The 18,632-nt window shown below is 40.8% G+C and overlaps 1 protein-coding gene and 1 long non-coding RNA gene across 3 annotated transcripts in view; one reads left to right on the top strand and one right to left on the bottom strand.

Annotated features, from left to right (window-relative positions):
* LOC127142561 (uncharacterized) overlaps positions 1-18,632 on the bottom strand; it is a 34,722-nt gene that overhangs the window by 4,030 nt on the left and 12,060 nt on the right. The gene's annotated exons all lie outside the window — the stretch shown is intronic.
* On the top strand, positions 4,813-18,531 carry plekhn1 (pleckstrin homology domain containing, family N member 1). Of its 2 annotated transcripts, none has more exons than XM_051071183.1 (16): positions 4,813-5,005; positions 6,803-6,893; positions 7,041-7,202; positions 8,246-8,326; positions 8,873-8,963; positions 10,861-10,994; positions 11,603-11,752; positions 12,887-12,967; positions 13,068-13,143; positions 13,403-13,548; positions 13,890-14,042; positions 14,762-15,004; positions 15,608-15,763; positions 16,126-16,371; positions 16,624-16,684; positions 17,619-18,531. In XM_051071183.1, the coding sequence occupies exons 1-16, from the start codon at positions 4,932-4,934 to the stop codon at positions 17,801-17,803; spliced, it is 2,130 nt and encodes a 709-aa protein (XP_050927140.1). In that variant the 5' UTR covers positions 4,813-4,931; the 3' UTR covers positions 17,804-18,531. The 2 variants fall into 2 exon arrangements, with proteins under 2 accessions (XP_050927140.1, XP_018521647.1); XM_018666131.2 differs by having other exon boundaries at positions 16,123-16,371.

Genomic DNA, 18,632 nt, shown 5'->3' with positions numbered 1-18,632 from the left:
TTAGGGAGCAGAAAAATAAAATGAGCTTATGAAAGGTAAAAGCATAGTATTGTAAAGGAAAAGTATAAAACTTAATATTTCCTAACCCTAAAACTCGAATCTAATACCAATACACTAATAATCTAACTAACAGAATTATTTACTGATGTATTAAACTATATTTTGACTTGTTTTATGACCTTTTAAAACATTTTAGTTAGTTAGTTTCAAAGCTAAGATAGAATACAAAAAAATCATAAAAGTAAAAACCCATCATGATTTGCTGAACACAGGAAAGCTGCTCTGTTTGTTAGAATTAAACTGTATTTTCAAGTGCACCCTACTCAGCACTCTACTGATTTGAATCAACACCTGACTGACAGTTCCCACAAAATTGCACCCAGCACACAAGCATGTTGGTTTTACCAGTTTACATTAGTTACCTCTAAAATGAAGAGTCTTATTTTTGGTCATGTCACTAGTTTAATAGTATGTGACAAAACAGGCATCTACAGAATTTAGAAATTGAAATAGTTAACCTGACTTTGACTGATCTCGTCTTCAAAGGAGAGCCAGAGTCCAATTAAGAATCCTTTATGGTCATCCTGTGTGAGAACTTTGGCACGTCAGATTCTCTGTTGGACACCTGATGTTGGGGGCCTCATATCCAGACTCCGTTTTAGTGGCCTGAGGTGTGACTTTAGCACTGCTGCTCTCACCCACTGAGTCTGGATAAACACAAGTGAATGACTTCTCGGGGAGAGCCAAAGTTCAACCCGCCACACATGGAGGGAATGACATGAAAATGGAATTTAGGTTTCTGTAACACATTTAATAAAATGAAACAGGTGGTTTCAACTTTAGGAAAACACAGATTAAGTCCAATTGACCTTGGTACAGTAGCATATGGTCTGATTAAAACAGAGAGGGTCTCACTGAGATATTATTTTGTATATAAATAACTATGTGGGACATTATTAGGAACTGCTCATTCATGAATTGTGAGACTGACTATATGGAACAGAGTGGGAACAAATGAATGGCTTGTTTGTCTAGATCTAGTGTTGCTTTTGGCAAAGCACCTGGTATTTCCCTTTCCGTTGAGCAATGAGAACTAAAGTGTAGGAGTGAGATCTACTGTGGTAGTCTAAACTTACTCACAAAGTGAGTGATACAGCATTATTAGGTCTACACTATTAAGACTAAAGTCTATGGCCACACTGGTGGTTTTTAAAAGTTGCTCCAAACAAGCTAGTTTATATAATCCCACATAATGTACAATGTCAAACCACATCAAACAAGTTTTTAAAACCTTTCTGAACACTTCAAAGCAGAGAAGCCTGATATCACTAACAGGGGAGAGATGTGAACATTAAAAATGGAATAGCACACACACTTGGGACAATCAAGACAAATTTGCTCTACCACTGGTGGGACATAAAGTTTGGCCTGAGAGTAGTGCCAGAAAAGAACTTATTGATGCTGCCTTAAAACTGAATGTGACTGTATTTTCAACATGAGTAGTTTAAGCAAATAGTTAGCATTGTTTAACATCTGTCAAGCTGAGTACCTCTGAGTAAACTGCAGTTAAACGTAACTAGAATTCAGTCATTTGTTTTAGAGGATTCCTGAAATGAAGTGTCACGTGACTTGGGACAAGATAAGATTCATCCTCTGGGGACCAGAATTCAGGGCAATCAATTACACTTCTGGCATGGGTGAAAAAGTATTTATATTATAAGGTTTAAGCTACTATCTAATATCTTATTGTATTTGTGGGGCAGGTTTACCTACTCTGGTTGTAACTGGTGTGCTGTATCTTTCTTGTGCAAGGAATAGTGCAATTCTTGGGAAATGGCTTGATCCTACCTGATAATTGTAATCTTTTCCACTGGATGATGTGCTTCACCTGAAACATCGAACAGAAACTGGATTGACCTCACAGCAAAAAATCCCTAAATGTTTTTTTCTTGTTGGCTGCCTTCCTCGTATTGGAGGAATACTGCAACAGAGACATGAGTCACCATGCTGGCTGCATGTATTATCACGTTCATTTTACTGGTTTTCCATGATGATCCAGAGCCAGACTAGAGAGGTGCTTTGATGACATCAATAGCTGAGTTATGGGGATTGCAATGTAATCAGTTAGATTATACAGTAAAATAATCTGATAACTCTCAAAATATCCAAATCAAATACAACAGAAATATAGTCCTAAAATAGCTGCCAGTGTTTCAGTCCCTTTTAGTAGGGTCACATGTTCAGCTACCCTCATGCTCATCAAGGTAGGGAAATAGGCTCAGAGTAAACTCTATATATACTATTTATTTATTTTTATTATTTTCCGTTGATTCTGATTTAATTTGTGTCAAATATGTTGAGAGTAAATTAAATTGCAACTTTACATACTGTAAGTGAATTAAAATGTTTTTAAGACAGAGAGTAAAATCCGAAAGAAATCAAATACTTCTCCAGAATTCATTTAATATTTTCCCCTAGTAACTGTAGTTGTCTCTGACTTCTCTACCCCGATGTACATAGTGTAAAGGTGAAATGTGTTATATCTTTACAGATGATTATTATATTATATTGTTACAGTGAGTTACAATAAAATAAAAAGACTTAGATTTTATATGTCACAGTGTCAGCGTTGCCAGATGAGGAATGTTTGAGTGTCAAAATGTCCCAAAATTTATAACAAAAGCAGAGGCGTTCAATAAACTAAAGGCTGTAACAGTAAACTATAACAACACGAGTTGTAGCCTGTTCAGCATCTACACGGAAATTAAAGAAGTAACATGCTTATCTTATCAGCTCAAGTTCCACATGGCCAAATTTTTCATTCAACATGAAATACCTAAAATTTCTCATAGTTTAATGACAACCATGCTTGTGAGTAACGCACGTCATCACAACAAGTGTGACTGGCTGAAACAAGGTCATGTGAGAAGAGTGTGAACTGAAATGTGTGAACACAGATGTAGAATCCATATTTTACTATCCTGATCGTGTCAGTAAATAAATTAAAATGAAAGAGCCTAGAATGATTACAACTACTAATACCATACATCATAAAATGATTACATTATTGTACATCATAGGATTTTTTCATTATTGATCGTACAGAATACAAAATTATCCAGCAAACACAATAATCATTGTACATCTGGCCATTCTGCACAGTGTGATTTTGGTGGACATGACTTTGATCCAACACATCCCTGCCTGTTAGAGATTAAGTGTTTCACAAGTTACTTACAACGTGTAATTATGTCTGTATTGAAAAACAAGCCACACTCAGTTACAGCTAAAATGTAAAAACTGACTCAGTGAAATGCAGGCAAGATCTCACAGGTCTATTTCAAAACTGTCTTTACTTCATCCACTGATGTGATACAAGATCATTTCTTTGGCCAGCTTTATGTCTTGTCAGTCACTTTCACATTCAGTTAAACCACATGCAGTTCAATCAGTATTCTTCATTGATTAAATTACTGGACCTTGTCATGAGCTCTGGGACCCAGTCTTAAGGAACAATAATACTCTATCTTGGAGGCTTGAAGTGACAACGACTCTTCAGTTGGTTTTTAACAGGCTAATGTCTGTTGGTGCCTCAGGTGCATCCGTTTTAACAATCCGGTTGAACAGGTTGACATCAGCTGACAGTGAGCAGCATACATCTCATTTTATGACTAGAGTGCAGCAACTCACCACAGACAGTGATCTAATTATTAAGCAAACACAGGACAATCACGAGTGTTTGACTCTTCCGTTGGATTGACCATTTGTCACTGTCCATTTAAGGAGACAAACCCTGGAAAGTTTTCTAATGTGAGTCATGAATGCCACAACATAAAACTTATTATTTTTTACTTAATTCCTTAAAAGGTCTAAATGAGAAAGTAAAAGGGCTAATTCAATTCACTTCACAATTAACTTTACATCACACTGGCAGGAAGAAATGCTGAATTTACCAACTACACTTGTGTCTTAACTATTTTGTTAGAGTGAGCTTTATTTTTTTAGGTGGCGGATATTTGATTTACGAACAAACTCCTTACATGCAAACAAGATATGTTTGCATACACCTCTTGCCTTATGAAAATTAGAGGCTTTGAATACACAAGCATCCTGTTTAAACTATCGTCTCCTCCCACCCCAGTGACAGACAACTGCCAAAAAGTGTTGAAAGGCTTAAGAAAAATATCCCATAAACAAAGAAGACAACCCAGAAAATCTCATATTTACAGTTTGAGAAAAGTGATACATGACACATTCCCCACCTGAGTTTAAGTATCACAGTGATGTAATATCTACACTGTTGACTTTTCAAACTACTAGAATAAAAACAGATTATAAATACACATGCGCAATATCAAACTTACCAGATAGTTCAGTTTCAAAATGACACTGATGTGTTTAAAGTATGTGGGCCAATAATAAACAGGCTACTAAAGTCTGCAGGCATTTTTCATGTCTGGGCATGCCAATGGAAGCTCCCTTCTTCCCCTTTGATTGACACTCACCATCCAGTGTGTTAAATGACCACTCAGTGCAGTGGTGACCCAACAATGAGCCCCATTTGGCTCCTGGAAGGTGTGAAATGGCACACTTCATCCCAAGCCCCCCCTGTCTTTGTTGTTGGGATTGATTTAACAGACAGAGGCAACTCACAGAAGGTGTGAGTCTAATACTGGTTATTCACCCCACACACAAACACACACACACACACACACACACACACAGAGCCTTTGACACAGCCCCAAACTCCACCCCTTTTACGCAGGCACACTCTCACCAGTCTGACTCTACAGCCCTCACCCTGCCCACTTCTCCCTCAGTACAAGTCTGACTACTGCAGGGAGCACACTGCACTCTTGGATTACACTCATCCATCACAGAAGGAGTAATTTGTCTACAGAGCAGCGCAAAGCCCTACAGACCACAGCAGCATGGGGAGCAGCATGTCATGTGTCCCCCAGCACAACTTCAGATTTTCCAGCAAAAGTTTCATACGCAGAAACAGGTAAGAGCAATCAAACTTGTCCAGGTATTCCTACTGTACTTGTGTCTCTCTACACAGAGCATATGTCGTGCCCTTGACTGTCATTTGTTATTTTAGACTTTGCGTTTCAGCTGGAAGGAATTCTTGGTATTTCTCAGGGTTTGAGCAGTGGGGTTAAGCAGAGGTTGTGAATTTTGCGAGGCCAGGGTCAGGATCATATGGTAATGCGGGATAGTCCGGGAGTCGTGCCTGAGTGGTGCCTGTCTGGCCAACAGTGTCAATGATCCAGTTACCATTTGCCTCCTCTTTGCATCTCTCTGAAGATGATCTGCCAGCTGTCAGTGATCCTGGTTTCCCTCCAAAATCAGGACCTGACCTCTTTTCATTATCACCATCACATGTGGGCAATTACAGTTATTAAATTGTGAGACCCGGTTTATGACCCCTGATATACAGGTTAATAACTTGTAGTGATCTGACCTGAAAGGCGCTGAACATAAATACAGGAAAATGACTGAAATTAACTGGTTATACTTGGTTTTCTCTCTGGTTTTCTGAAATCCTTTAGAATTATTTGCCTGGGCATGTTACACATCGTACAGCCCACTCTGCTGAACCACCACATCTGATTCTAATTAGCCTCTGCCCCAGTCTCTGTGATGATTAAGGGTCTGGTTTTGTTGAATGTGCCATGTAGCTCTTGATTTTCAAATAAAAAAAGAGGCAGGACAACCTTACAATTAAAAAAAAAAAAAAAGGCTGGGCTTTTGAAACCCAACGGCTCAGGCTTGAACACTGATACACCTTCCAAGTTGGATTGATGGTTCAGCATGAACAAAACATTCAGTGTTCTTTTCTCCTCTGCACCCTACTAACTCTTTGTGTTGGTGAATCAGGCCAGGCTCAGGTATTCCCTTTAGAGAAGGGGAGTGAGTGGCATTGAATACCACAGCAGTGACTTGGAGAATGTTGGGTGTGCAAATCCAGTACCTGTCTATTATCTACATTCCTCTTTCACTTTGCAACTGCAGGTTGCATCAGTGTGCATGTTATTCATATCGCTCTCTGTGTATGTAAACAGGGATATAGTGGAATAGTATCACACATTAAACACTAATCAATGATTGATGCTGGACATGGACTTCCTGATTAGACAGACCTTGATTCCCACCACGAAAATAAAAGGCAGCATTGTTGCACTGAGGACACTGGTACACATATGTGCAGATAAGCAGATAAACTACAAGCTGAGATTGTAAAAGCAGTCCCCAAGTCTTATCATTGCAGTGACCGAGCTTCCTCATAAAGATGTGACACTAATGGTAACAGATGAGGGTTATGCAAAACAAAGAGGGACATTGAATGCTGATTTTCCTATGCATATCCTTGTTATCAGAAACACAAGACCTGATTGTTCTTATCATTTAAATGGCTGGCATTGACGGACCAAGGACAAAGAAGGGGTCTCTGGTTAGTTTATATGACAGGAGACAAAACCCATAATTCAAAGTCATTAATCTGCTGTGAAGATTGAACTCTGTCAGCAGTTCAAGATCCAGTATGACTTGATTACTATGGAAAAAAGTGGAAAAACAGAGAAATATTTCACTGACTGTGAATTTGAAATGCAAAACAGTAGAGCAAAGACTTGTATTTAGGTCAACTCTCCATCTGTCAGCAGTAGGTGTGAATTCCCATAAACAGGAAATGTTCCTTGTTGACACTGCAGTTGGGAAGTTAACTGAACAGCAAACATGGAGTAGATGGTAAACATTGGAGAGTGAGTGGTAACACGTGGTTTTCCTTTCTCTTGTGCAGCAGCCGCCTGTTTCGCAAAAAGAATCCCCAAGAGGGACAGGAGAAGTCTAACAGCATCATCAATATCCTGTGCACCGTCACCCCCAGGAAGGTAAGAACCTCCACCAGCTCATAGGAAATGAAACTCAATCACCTGCACACCAAACAAAACTGCTCTGCTATAAATGTCAACCTGTTTTATTTTTATTGCCATTGCTCAGATTTAACAAGAAGTTGTACTGGTTTACTCATGTTGCAGGAAATGTCCCCTAAAGATCTGCAGACAATAGAGAATATAAAATGGGATCCTCCGTTTCCTTATGACCCAGCCAGTGGCTGGAAGAAGAGCAGCATCAATGTGAAGAATTATGGACGGATGATTCACAGCTCCAAAGTTCGTTTTCGCTTCCTCCACTGCCAGGTGAGCAGAACAACATAACATCTTAATCACTCTATGTTGAAACATCAGGAAAGCAACTATAAAAGCAAACAAAACTAGTGCTGCACAGTCCTCATTGTGGTTAATGAGGTCTTAAACAATGACCAAGCCTATAATGACACATCATGCCAGTCATCTATGTGAACCCTGTGAGTATCAAAACCACAAAAAACAGATGGAGAGTTACAGGATGTTGCTCTGCGGCCACCAGACACACTGAAACTTGCTACTGGCGTTGACGTGGTGGCTGGCTGTGAATAATCCAATCAGTTTTCCACAAAGCGGGCCACAGCCTGTGTTTGGACATGCTCACTTCTGCTGCGGTTGTGAAACATCTCTGAGAGAAAAACCTCAGGGTAGAGAGAGTTCCTCTGATCCCTGGGACTGATAGAGGACATGCCGGCTCCTCACTGTGGGAACTGCAATTTATCAGAGCTGTGACACAACAGCTCTGTCAAAAAGTAGAAAGAAAAGATTGATGAAGGAATGGCGTCACGATTTACAGAGAACACACTGTATGAAAGAGAAATAATACCACAAAGAGTGTATTGCTCAAGCGTTGACAAAGAAAGCCATATATGAACCATTACAGACAAAGAAGATCACAAATAGAAGTGACTTAATAATCACATTTTGTGACCACTGATCAAATTTCTTTCCGAGAATCCTAGTCCAGCACAGTAAATCAGAACATTTCCTGTAGATGCTCCATGAATCAGCAGATGACACAAGAATAAGAAGTAGTCAATAAAGTGAAGTGCAATAAAGAGCAATTGATCTTATTATTATGCTTTAAAATATGCCCCTTTCCTCATCTGAGACCAACCTCAGAGAAGATAATAGATTACAACATGATCCTCCAGACACCTGCTTGTGTGCAAGGTTACATTTCATCAACACTAAAACAGCTGATTTTATCTGTTAGTTTTCTAATTCGGGTGACAATCTGTGAAATCAGCTGCTGTTTGTTTTAGAACCTGCACACATTGTATGACATTCATTCATTTCACTTATTATCTCTGCAGGATGTACATGATTGCTACCTGGACCTCTTCCAGACACACCTTCATTTTGTGTCCAACAACACAACCGGACTGACATACCAGGTGAGTTTTTTTAAAACTCAATGTTAAAAACAATCACACCTCTTCTTTTAAAATCCATGGTTCCTTAGTATCAATCAATCTATTGTTTGCAGGATTTATTTTTATAGTTCTGAGATTTTTGTGGGGCAGAGTTTTATGTTATGTAATCATACCCTTTGCCATGCGTACCCTGTCAACCAGCAGTGTGTTGATAAACAGAAAGTCTGATTATGTTACCTCACTATTCATAAAGCATGAGCAGCCATTAATCATCATTTTAATGTGTCTGTTGACAGCTTGCCTCAATGTCAAAAAGAGGCAGCTAAGCACCTAACATACAGTATTAGTCAGGCTATAGATGACGGCAAATGCAAGGCAGACATGGATACATCATTGGGTTACAAATCTTACCTCAGTGTCTGAGTGTGTTACAATTTAGAGCTGAACAGTTGACTCAAATAGAGCATAACAGCAAGGGTAATGTTGCAGAGAATGCTTTTAGTAAGTGAATGAGAGAATGCTTTTGTCCAGAGGCATGTTTGAACTATTTTTTTGTTTTGTGTTCAGGGGACTCTTCCATTGAAAGAACTCACCATCTGTAACCTGCAACAGAACTGCAACCATAGCCAACCCCAGGAATTCGCCTTTCAAATAAACGGTGAGTTCGACTTCAGTACAAAGGACACAAATGGTTTGGCACAGAGTCATGGAATGTCATAATCATCTGTTCTGAGTTTTATTGGTTGTGCTGAATTTAGCTAATCAATCACCCAGACTGGAACCAGCTAATCTGGCAGGATGTTTACAAGACAGTGGCTGACATCAAAAAAGGAAGATGAAGGATGAACTAGAGTTTTGGTGTTTAACTCATTATTTTTCTCAATTTAATGTTCATAATGTGTCACATTTTTTTCCTCTGCTGGTGGTCTGCTATATTATCAGTTATGGCTCAAAGTAAAATGTCTCCTCATGTAGAAACCAGCTCGCTATTTTCAAGCTGCAGCATTTCCTATGTTGTCACATTCCAGTGATTCAAAGGTGCCGCGACCCTCTTCACCTCCACTCAAACCCCAAGACTAACTAGAGCTGGGCCCTCTTCAACCCTGATCAGGGGGCCAAACCAGCCCTGAAAGACTGTGCTTGTTAGACAACAGGTGCACTTCAGTCAGGCCAGCTGTCACGCGGAAAAGCCCAGCTACCGCTCTTAGCCTTGTCACTGCATATAATCTATGGCACATTCCAAAAACTGCTCAGGTTAATGTCTGGTAGAAATACCACTTAGCTTTTGAACTCTGAAAGGACACAGCAATCTGAGGCTTTTCATTAAGTAGAGATAAGATGCTGGTGGGACTAAAGGGCTTCAGTCCTTGCCTGGGAAAGAATAAAATCGTCAGTTCAGGGATTAATGTAAAAAAAAAAAAAAAAAAAAAAAAGATCATGTGAAAAGTCAATCTCAGTCCTGAAGAGTGTATTTCTGTGTTTATATTTCTTTATCATTACTATCTAAAAGAAAACTGAAACATATCTGCTGTCACAATATTGACATTCCTTGGCGCTGCCTCTTCATATTTGACTTTGCTGGACCAAGCTTGTTGTTTTGTGGTATTGTATTTCAGTTGTTTTCATTGTTCAGTGTGGACTTCTATTTACCTTTTGGGAAGCACCACTGCCAGGAAACATGTGGAGGAAGCATGACGATATTTTGAGTCAAGTGAGAGATCCCGTGTAGTGAGTTCCTCAGTGAGACCTGCGTCTTCCTCTCGCTGAACTGAAAATATGAGTCAGCTTTAAGCATAAAGTGGTGTTTGTGAGTTAGTGGGTGACGAAGCAAACACAGCATGAGACAGTCTGTGAAAAAACCCTTAAGCTTTTACTCAGAGTTAATGTTGCTATGAAAGTCAGATAATGAGAGTTAATTACTTTTAACAATAGTTTAAGGACCTCTGTAAAATGACTGAAAGTTAGACGGAGACAAAGTCTGATTGTGTGCCTCCAGACTCAAGAGCTTTCACTTCACTTGTCTTGCTAGAAATGTGGAAAAAAATAACTTTTCAAGGGAGTGCTACGGTCAAGGTCTATAATTAAGAGTTGGGTTGGAGAGAAAGTTGAAGCAGAAGCAGTCAGTGGGCCATGGTTCCAGACAATTACAGAACAAAGCCATGGGGCTGGAATGAAATATGCTATCTGCGCTGGTTATCTCTGGTATGTGTGGGATTCATAGATAGAGGGAGATTCCAGCTCTTTTCATCCCAGGTCCTGTTCATTCCTCCTGGGTAAACAGTGTGAGGGAGGGAGAGTCTGCTATGATTTTTAAATACCAGACAAAGCAGGTCATAAGGATCTTCTGCAGTAGGTAATACATGTGGTTTACTATCTTGAACATGTGTTAGCATTTATTGCACTTATTGCATAACACTGTTAACAGCTGAGGAAGTAGCGTGTTAACTCCATTAATGATTCACCATCATGGCAGAAAGCCTTCTGAAAAAAGGCTCAGAAAGAGAAGCCTGGGTGACACTTTCCTTTTTTGACCCTGTGACCTTTGCACCCTGCAGGTGTCAGCCTTAACCCCATCATCGTCTACTGTGCCAACCAAGAAGAAATGGACCTATGGTTCGGCCTACTCAAAGAAAACATTGAGGCAAACGGAGGCACAGCAACTGCACCCGAAAACTACACCAGAGTGAAAGTAAGTTCAACAACACTTTTTTGATGCCCCTTTGCTCCAAATAGCCTATGTTATGATATATGAGGCTGCATTAAAAAAATGACTCCTGTGCTGCAACAGTGATTAACATCCTTTTTTCCCCAAATTCAAATAAGCACTTGAGTGTGGTCATCTTCCACCTGGGGGATTAACCAAAAATGCTTTGGCTTCCACCACTTCTGATAAAACAGGATGTGTGTGAGTGTACAAAGATTTGGTGAGTCAAGTAGGTCACTGCTGGCTCTCACTGAGGCCTGGATACTAGGGAGTGGCCTTGACCGCATCACAGGCAATATCAAACTAACCCTCACATCTGCACATGGTTAAACTGCTGATTCTACACCCACAGGTGGGCAAATGGCTGATGAAACCCGTGAACCTGAATGAATGTGTCATGTCGGAACAAAACGTCTTGAATGATGATGTTTTTATAAGTCTTAGCTTAGAGGCCTTTTCTGTGAACAAACATGAGCGACATTCCAAGAAAAAAGGCCAAATCAACAGGTTTAAATTTGCTCAAGTGCAGAACTCTCTGTTCATATTTACACAGTTCTTTCTCCCTTCCGTTATCCCCCGTGTACCTACTGTAGCTAAACCAGGAAGAGGCTCCTGCGGGCAGAGAGGAGCTGAGGAACTCCATCAACAGAGAGCCCATCTATGAGTGGGAGGGCTCTCAGCGAGACAGCCTGGGCCCCATCACGTATGTCACTAAAGTCAGACTGCAGCACCTGCCCTGTCAGGTAAGACGTCACCACTGCTTATCAAGAGTGAATCACTAGTTCTGGTTTCACAGAAGTCAAACACACTGTCTGTGCTCTTTCCTACCTGTGGAAATGGTCAGTACATTCTACTGTAACTCATGATACAAACATGTTTTCAAACTCTGGGAATTTTTCACATGATGAATAAAAAGCAGGATAACATCAGCTCAGATCCAAGTGACTCACATAGTTTTTAAATTGCGCAACACACACATTACCTCAACACAATATAGGGAGTGAGAGAGATGGGTGGAGTCCATATTTTGGCAAATAGTACCTCTCCTGCAGATATAACTCTATTATGTTTATTTTCCTGTCAAGGTATAACACAGTGTCAGACACCTGCCACCAACCGCTGAGGAACATATGAATCCTTACTAACCAGATGAGACATGAGCACAAATAAATAATGCTGATACAGCTTCACATAACAGCCAATAAAAACAGTACTCATGACACAACATGCATGGATATCTGTAATTAATTCTCTGTGGGAAATAGCGGCAGTCCCATTGAAGTGTGTGAGATTTAGGGCCTGGGTGTGTGAGAGGCATTTGCCCGGCTCACGCACTGACTCAACTCACCTCACAGCTGGAATGTCAGCTGTCTGTCCGGACACACCCTCCCAGAGGGAGAGGAAACATAAACTCTGTGTCTGCCGCACCTTTGAATGCCCCACTAACTGGTTGGACTGAGGATCTCACTGGGATTTAAACTGCCTCTCAACAGAGTATTAAAGGATAACACTGGTGCCTTTTTTAATGTTTGCATCAGGTCTCACGGTTGCCTCTGTGCTTTGTATTATTCATAGTCTTATGTGCACACAGGTGGAGTGACTGGAGTTATCAGAGCTTATTTTATTACCTTCAGAAAAGAAAGTATTTGGTGCCATTCCTTCTTGTACAATATCAAAACTTGAAAATTTTCCAACGATACAGTCTATGTATATTTTTTACTTTAGATAGACAGACAGTGGTTAACTGATCTTACCTATAAATGACACTAGTATCTGCTAATGGGGTAAGAATTATTATGTACTGTCCCATAACAATGATAAAACACAACTATACACATACATAAAGCTCACCAGCAGCTGTAATCTTGTGTCCATAGGAACAGAGTGACAGACTACTGGTAATGTACCCTGCGACACTGATCATCCTATCAGAGGAGAATGATGGGCTCTTCTATAAGGTACCACTGACCTTTTACTCTCATAATTACTCATTTTCTGAGCTGTGTGCATTCAGTGTTTCCATTATTGCGTTGTGTTTAAGAGTCATTATTATTACAGGGGAAACTGCCACTCAACATGATTACTGTGACCACACCCTGCCAAGATGTAAAGCCTAACACCTTTATGATTGAAGGTAAATACACTGAATCAGCGAGCTGCTCTACTCCACACTGGTATTCAAATAGACATGTTAAAGGGATTTTAATGAGTGTACATTCTTATGCATGCTTTACATTAAGTGGCCTTTTCCATGAATCTTCTAGCGTCACAGAGTGCAACCCTCCATGAATGAGCTGGTTTTATCCTCAGTGAATGACAATCCGACTATGGCACATTCCAGTGAGTGACTGGACCGAATGACAGGCTTTGTCTTCCCTCTCCTCTCTTCCCAGGGAAGCTGATCAACCCCATAGTGGTGTCGTGTCTAGATAGGACGGCCTTCTGCGACTGGATACAGCATTTTAAAGCTGCTGACGTGCCCGTTCTCAGCCCCCCACCCCCTGTGTATGACATCATCTACACCCCGACGCAAAGAGAGGTGAGTCCCACCCTCCTTCCTGTCACGGGCCGAAAACAATTACACTGTTCACAGCTGTTGATGATCCTTAACTATTGAGCAAGCCATCCCCACTTGGTTTATGAACCTGTGGGTGGGGTGAATTCAAGTATGAGGAACAGTGATAAAGGACAGAGACAACATGGCCCGCCACTTTTGTAAATTAACATTCCTATGACACGATTTACAATTACTACATTTACTACTACTACTCAATCAGTTCAACAGAAGGCTAAAAAAGACAAGACAAGACAAAAGTCTGCTCATTTGTTTTTTGTGAAATATTTTAATTTATCTTATAATTTGTGTCCTATTATCTCTAGGCTCCACAGTTTGACAGGTGGAGTGGACACAGCCAGGGACGAAGTGAGTCCCTAAAGTACAGCCAGTCACAGAGTGGACGTGGGTCCCACAACCTTCAGTTACCCATTCATGAAGACAACCCCCTCTCCCCCGGATACAGTGAACCCCTCTGTGTAAGTCAGCTACGTGCTGCTTTAAGTATTCTTGGACTAGTAAACTGAGGCAAACACACCAACAGTACAATATTTGCACAGATATACGGTAAATGTGGTAGAAGTTAGTTCAAACTTGTGTTTGTTTTGGTAGAGCTGAGCAGCAACACCTTTCTTTCACAAAGTTAATTATTAAGTGAGGTCTAGAGACCAAACTGCTCTTGTTACAGCCACAGAGGCTTAAGTGATAATCCTCAGGTGTTCCAAAAAAAATCATAACAAAGTAATTTTTACCAAAACAACTATCCATAGAAACAACTTTTAGATGTAGGGAAATAAGAATCCCATAAAGGCTGATTCAGCAGAGAAAAGTTTGCTTGTTAACTTCATAGTGTATTAGAAGTACTGAAACACTGAAACACACTTTTGATGAAACTCCCCCAGGACAGGGGCTATGTAGGCTAACTGCCCATCCAATAAACTTAAAGTGGAGAGGGCTCAGTGCCCAGAAGACATGTTGTTCAGCTTCTGACCTGAACTACCACTCTCCCAATTAAATCGATGGAGACCTTTCTCTCTAAAAAACACAAAATAATGCTGAAAAACTAGTGCTCTAGAGAGGAGAAACTGTTTATAGTATTTGCTCTGATAGGACTCAGTGGTTACACCCCCAGATTTCAGCTGCTATAAAGCTACAACTCTTGGCTGACTTTTGCCCTGGGTGTTTGTTGTCCCTGCAGTACAACTCCAGCCGTCCCTCCTCGACTGAGACTGCGCGCCTGGGCAGCAGGACCAACAGTATGTCGTCCCACACCAGGCCCGAGCGCGACCTACGACCTTTGTCACTGCGCTACTCCTCACCCCAGCGCAGTTCCTTCCTCCAGCCTGCCGAGAGCTCGGTGCTGTCTCAGATCTACAGCACACCCTACTCTGCCGTGCATCATGCCAGCCCGCAGCGGCTGGAGAAAGCCCCGCTCATCAAGGTAATTCAGTTTGGCATCTAACTCAATAACCAAATATTCCCTTCGAGACTGTTGACTTATTTTACATGTCATGTGGACAGCAACTAAAATAGACACACCAAGCAGTAGGTCGAGACACATCATGATGTATATGGTGTTAACAAATGGGGTAGTAGCAGCATTTGTGCAGAACTGAGGTTGAAAGATCAATCTATGTGATGGCACAAAGGATGAAATCTCTATTACAATTCATAAACAGAGCTAAAGGCACCAGCCAAGAAACATTTATTATACTTAAGGGGCCTCCATTACTATGGCAGTTAAGAGTGCAGTTTCAAACACAACACTGACAGCTGACTCCTGATGTGTGAGACAACAGATTGTTGTCACACTAGTACCGCTGCAGATCATGACTGGCTCTAGTCCAAGACCTCTACTTGGTAATCTGATCCTAAATCCTAAAGCTAAGTGTGGCTTATGTGAATCTGAAAAGCGTGAGAGAAAAAGACAGATAGAGTCACAGAGGCAGAGAGGCGGAAGGAAAAGTGGTGATTGATTTTCCTCTCATCACCTAGTGTTTTAAACTAACTCCTGGCTCTGTCCGTCTGTGTCTTTTGTGATTAGTCTAACAGCTGGAGCACACCTCAGACATCCCTGAACTACCCCCTGAACGCCCCCCAGCGCCACTCAGACATGTGCGCCCCCCGACAACCCTTGTCACCCCTGTATGATGAGCCCTGCAGCCCCGAAATCTACTCCCTGGATGAGGCCAGGCCACTGGTAAGTGGGTCAATGATACTGGATCCATAGGTTCAATTTACACCTGCACAGACTGTCTGATATCGAGCAGTGCACACACGCACACACACACACACACACATATGCACACACTCACTGAAAAAATAAGAAAGTCAATGCAGAGACTTGGCAACAACTAGAAATTATTTAATCATCATATATAAATATCTACACAAATTTCCACTCAAAAGTCATTTTATTTGCTACTCTTTGGTCAGTGTGGTAGACATGATTGTTTTGAACATATTAAATCATTCATAATAGTAAATTCTTTATAGCAGGATTTAATCATTGTTAAATCTAAATTTATGATTGACTTTTTTCAATATTCTTGTTTACAGCAGCAGAGCTGGCAAGAGCCAGCCCAGCACCACCATCACCACCAGCAGTCCTCCCAACTCCTACCCTCCTCCTTCCAGCTCCGTACCCCTCCCATGGGCAGGCATTGCAGGAGAAGCCTAGTTCTGACCAACTCCCAGGGACAGGCTCTGGGCCTGGAGATGGAAACTCCTCAAAGCCATGCAGAGCAGAGAGCAGAAGCTGTTTCTAGGCTAAAGCTGCTGCCTGCACCAGGCCAAGTGCAAGAGCAGGTGAGAGATACGGAGATACTCATCTCCCAGGACACTCCTGTTTCTGGAATGCTGTGATACAATGTGCACTGGTGATGCACTGTATGGTAGCAGAGTGCAAGTGTATATACTTGTTCTGCGGGTGATATTTGAACAGGTGCCACTGATGAAACAGTCTTTGGCCAGTCTTTGATATTTCTCAGGAAATATGAGAATGTTTGTTATAGTTGATCACGGGAAGTAACGTTTGTTTGTTTTCACATCTGTTGATAGATACTTCTCCCATCGAGCTCTGCGAGGAACACCTCTCAGATGCCTTACGGTTACTCACCAGGTAAGAATTGAGGGCAAGCAGTCAAAAACCTGATGAGACATTTTTCTGTGGTTGTGTTAACCAGACTCAGAGGTCAAGCATCTTCAGCAGTCTATAATAAATGATTACATGCTTCCAGTCCTGACGAGACATAATTTAATTAAGATTTTTCATCATGTCAAACAAAAAAAGGAAAGTGCTTATTTTCATGGCATGGCTAGAAATTAATATTTCTATTGAGAAACAATGGGCGCTCATTCAAATCACAGCAAACACTGTGGTATCATATGTGCATAAGTGTGAGCTATGAAAGTCAACACTGTCTGCTCCCTTCCCAAACACCACCAAGGACACAGAACATTGCTCACACTCCATTGTACCTTAAATTAAACACTGCAGGCACTTTGGAGTGATTGAACTCTTGGGTCTGTCAGCAGGTAGACAAAAGGTTAAAGGCTACAGAATTGAAAGTTCAGGAAATGCACAAATGTGCCAATGAAATGGAGCTTAGAGCAGCTCTAAATGCCATTTGTGCAGATGTCCCATGTGGGGTGGGGGGGGGGGAGTGTAAAACAACACTGTTCCACAGACTGGATTTACTCCTGCACTGTGATTGACAGCGCACAACTGGGCTACACACATATCTACAGGCTCTTTTATCCCACATGGAACCAACACTAGAAACTACCTGGTGATTGCAGATCAATTCTTAAACACGTCCGAGTGATTTTATCTGAATGGTTGCATGTCTCTCTACCATTACAAAGAATGAAGAATGAAGGTGGTGCAGTAGTGGCATGCTACACTACCAGTTTTACAGTAACAGTATATGGTAGGACAAAGCATAGCACACCATAAGTACTTTGGAACTATGTCAAAGTTTATTCAGTCAGGGCAAGGTTTTGTCTTTCATTGTTTGGAACTAAAAGCCTGGGAATCTTCTCTCGCTCTATAGATCACCACTCGTACCTCGAACCCACAGAACCAGATGACCAGGAAATGGACTATGACAACATTTGGGAGTACGACTGTGATACTGGAATGATTCAGCCAACGTCTGGAATTTCGACACACTGGACAGGATTAGACTTTGGGGCCAGAGGCCTTGGTGCCATGGCAACCCAGCAGAGATGGTCATAAAACAAAACAATAGCCCGGCCACTCGTCTGGACGTGTGCAAACACCAGATCTCTATCAGAGAGATAATAAAAGCCAACCAGCACAGCCTGCTTTTGCTGTTGCTGCGTACAGTGTGAACCAACAGATCCCATGAACTGCATTGTTAGATGTTGGGTAGTTGAGCAGCGGAATGATGAGAGCAAGTATGAGGAGCGAGGGGTTAAATCAAAACATCATGAAAATGATAGAGACGACAGACTTCAACTGTCTATTTGATATGTAGCATTCAAAAGAGAAGACAACAGAGTGTAATATACCGTGTAGCTTTAATATTATTTTTTAATGTATTTCAAAATTGCACTAAAGGTTTCATGTGTAGTGCAAGAACATCCTGTTTTTTTTATATATATATATAAAGTATTTTCTAACATGCTGTCCAGTTTACATGTTATTTTTCTTTTTATTTCTGCTGAAAGCTATAAAAAGCATTCCAACAGGGCTTGTTATAGTAAAGGATGTATATTTTTGTAAATGTTGTATATTTATTATTTTATTATGCTACATTGTCAAGGCAAATAGCTGTGACTTTAACTGACTGTGTTAAAGGTGCTAATATTACTATCACTTCAGCAGAGAGTACTGATATCTGTGTGGCTTACATTTTTTCCATTTTTGTTTGAGGTGTTTATTTATATTTGGAAATAAAAGTAGAAAAATTTAATCAAGAAGTTTCTGTTTTTTTTTTTTTTATAATGATACACTTAAATCTGTAGAATGTACAGTAAATACAGTCTACTACCAGTCCACTATCTTGGCTGTTTTAAACTAAAGAACTAAGAGGTGTAGAAGA

Source organism: Lates calcarifer, linkage group LG6 (genome assembly GCF_001640805.2).
Source record: "Lates calcarifer isolate ASB-BC8 linkage group LG6, TLL_Latcal_v3, whole genome shotgun sequence".
Lineage (NCBI taxonomy): Eukaryota > Metazoa > Chordata > Actinopteri > Centropomidae > Lates > Lates calcarifer.
This window is presented reverse-complemented; position numbering and strand designations above follow the sequence as displayed.

Excerpts from the sequence above, each read along its gene's own strand:
- plekhn1 (XM_018666131.2), top strand. The coding sequence starts at position 4,932 with ATGGGGAGCAGCATGTCATGTGTCCCCCAGCACAACTTCAGATTTTCC. Across the intron at positions 5,006-6,802 it reads AGTTTCATACGCAGAAACAG|CAGCCGCCTGTTTCGCAAAA; the intron begins GTAAGAGCAATC and ends TCTCTTGTGCAG. Across the intron at positions 7,203-8,245 it reads TTCGCTTCCTCCACTGCCAG|GATGTACATGATTGCTACCT; the intron begins GTGAGCAGAACA and ends TTATCTCTGCAG.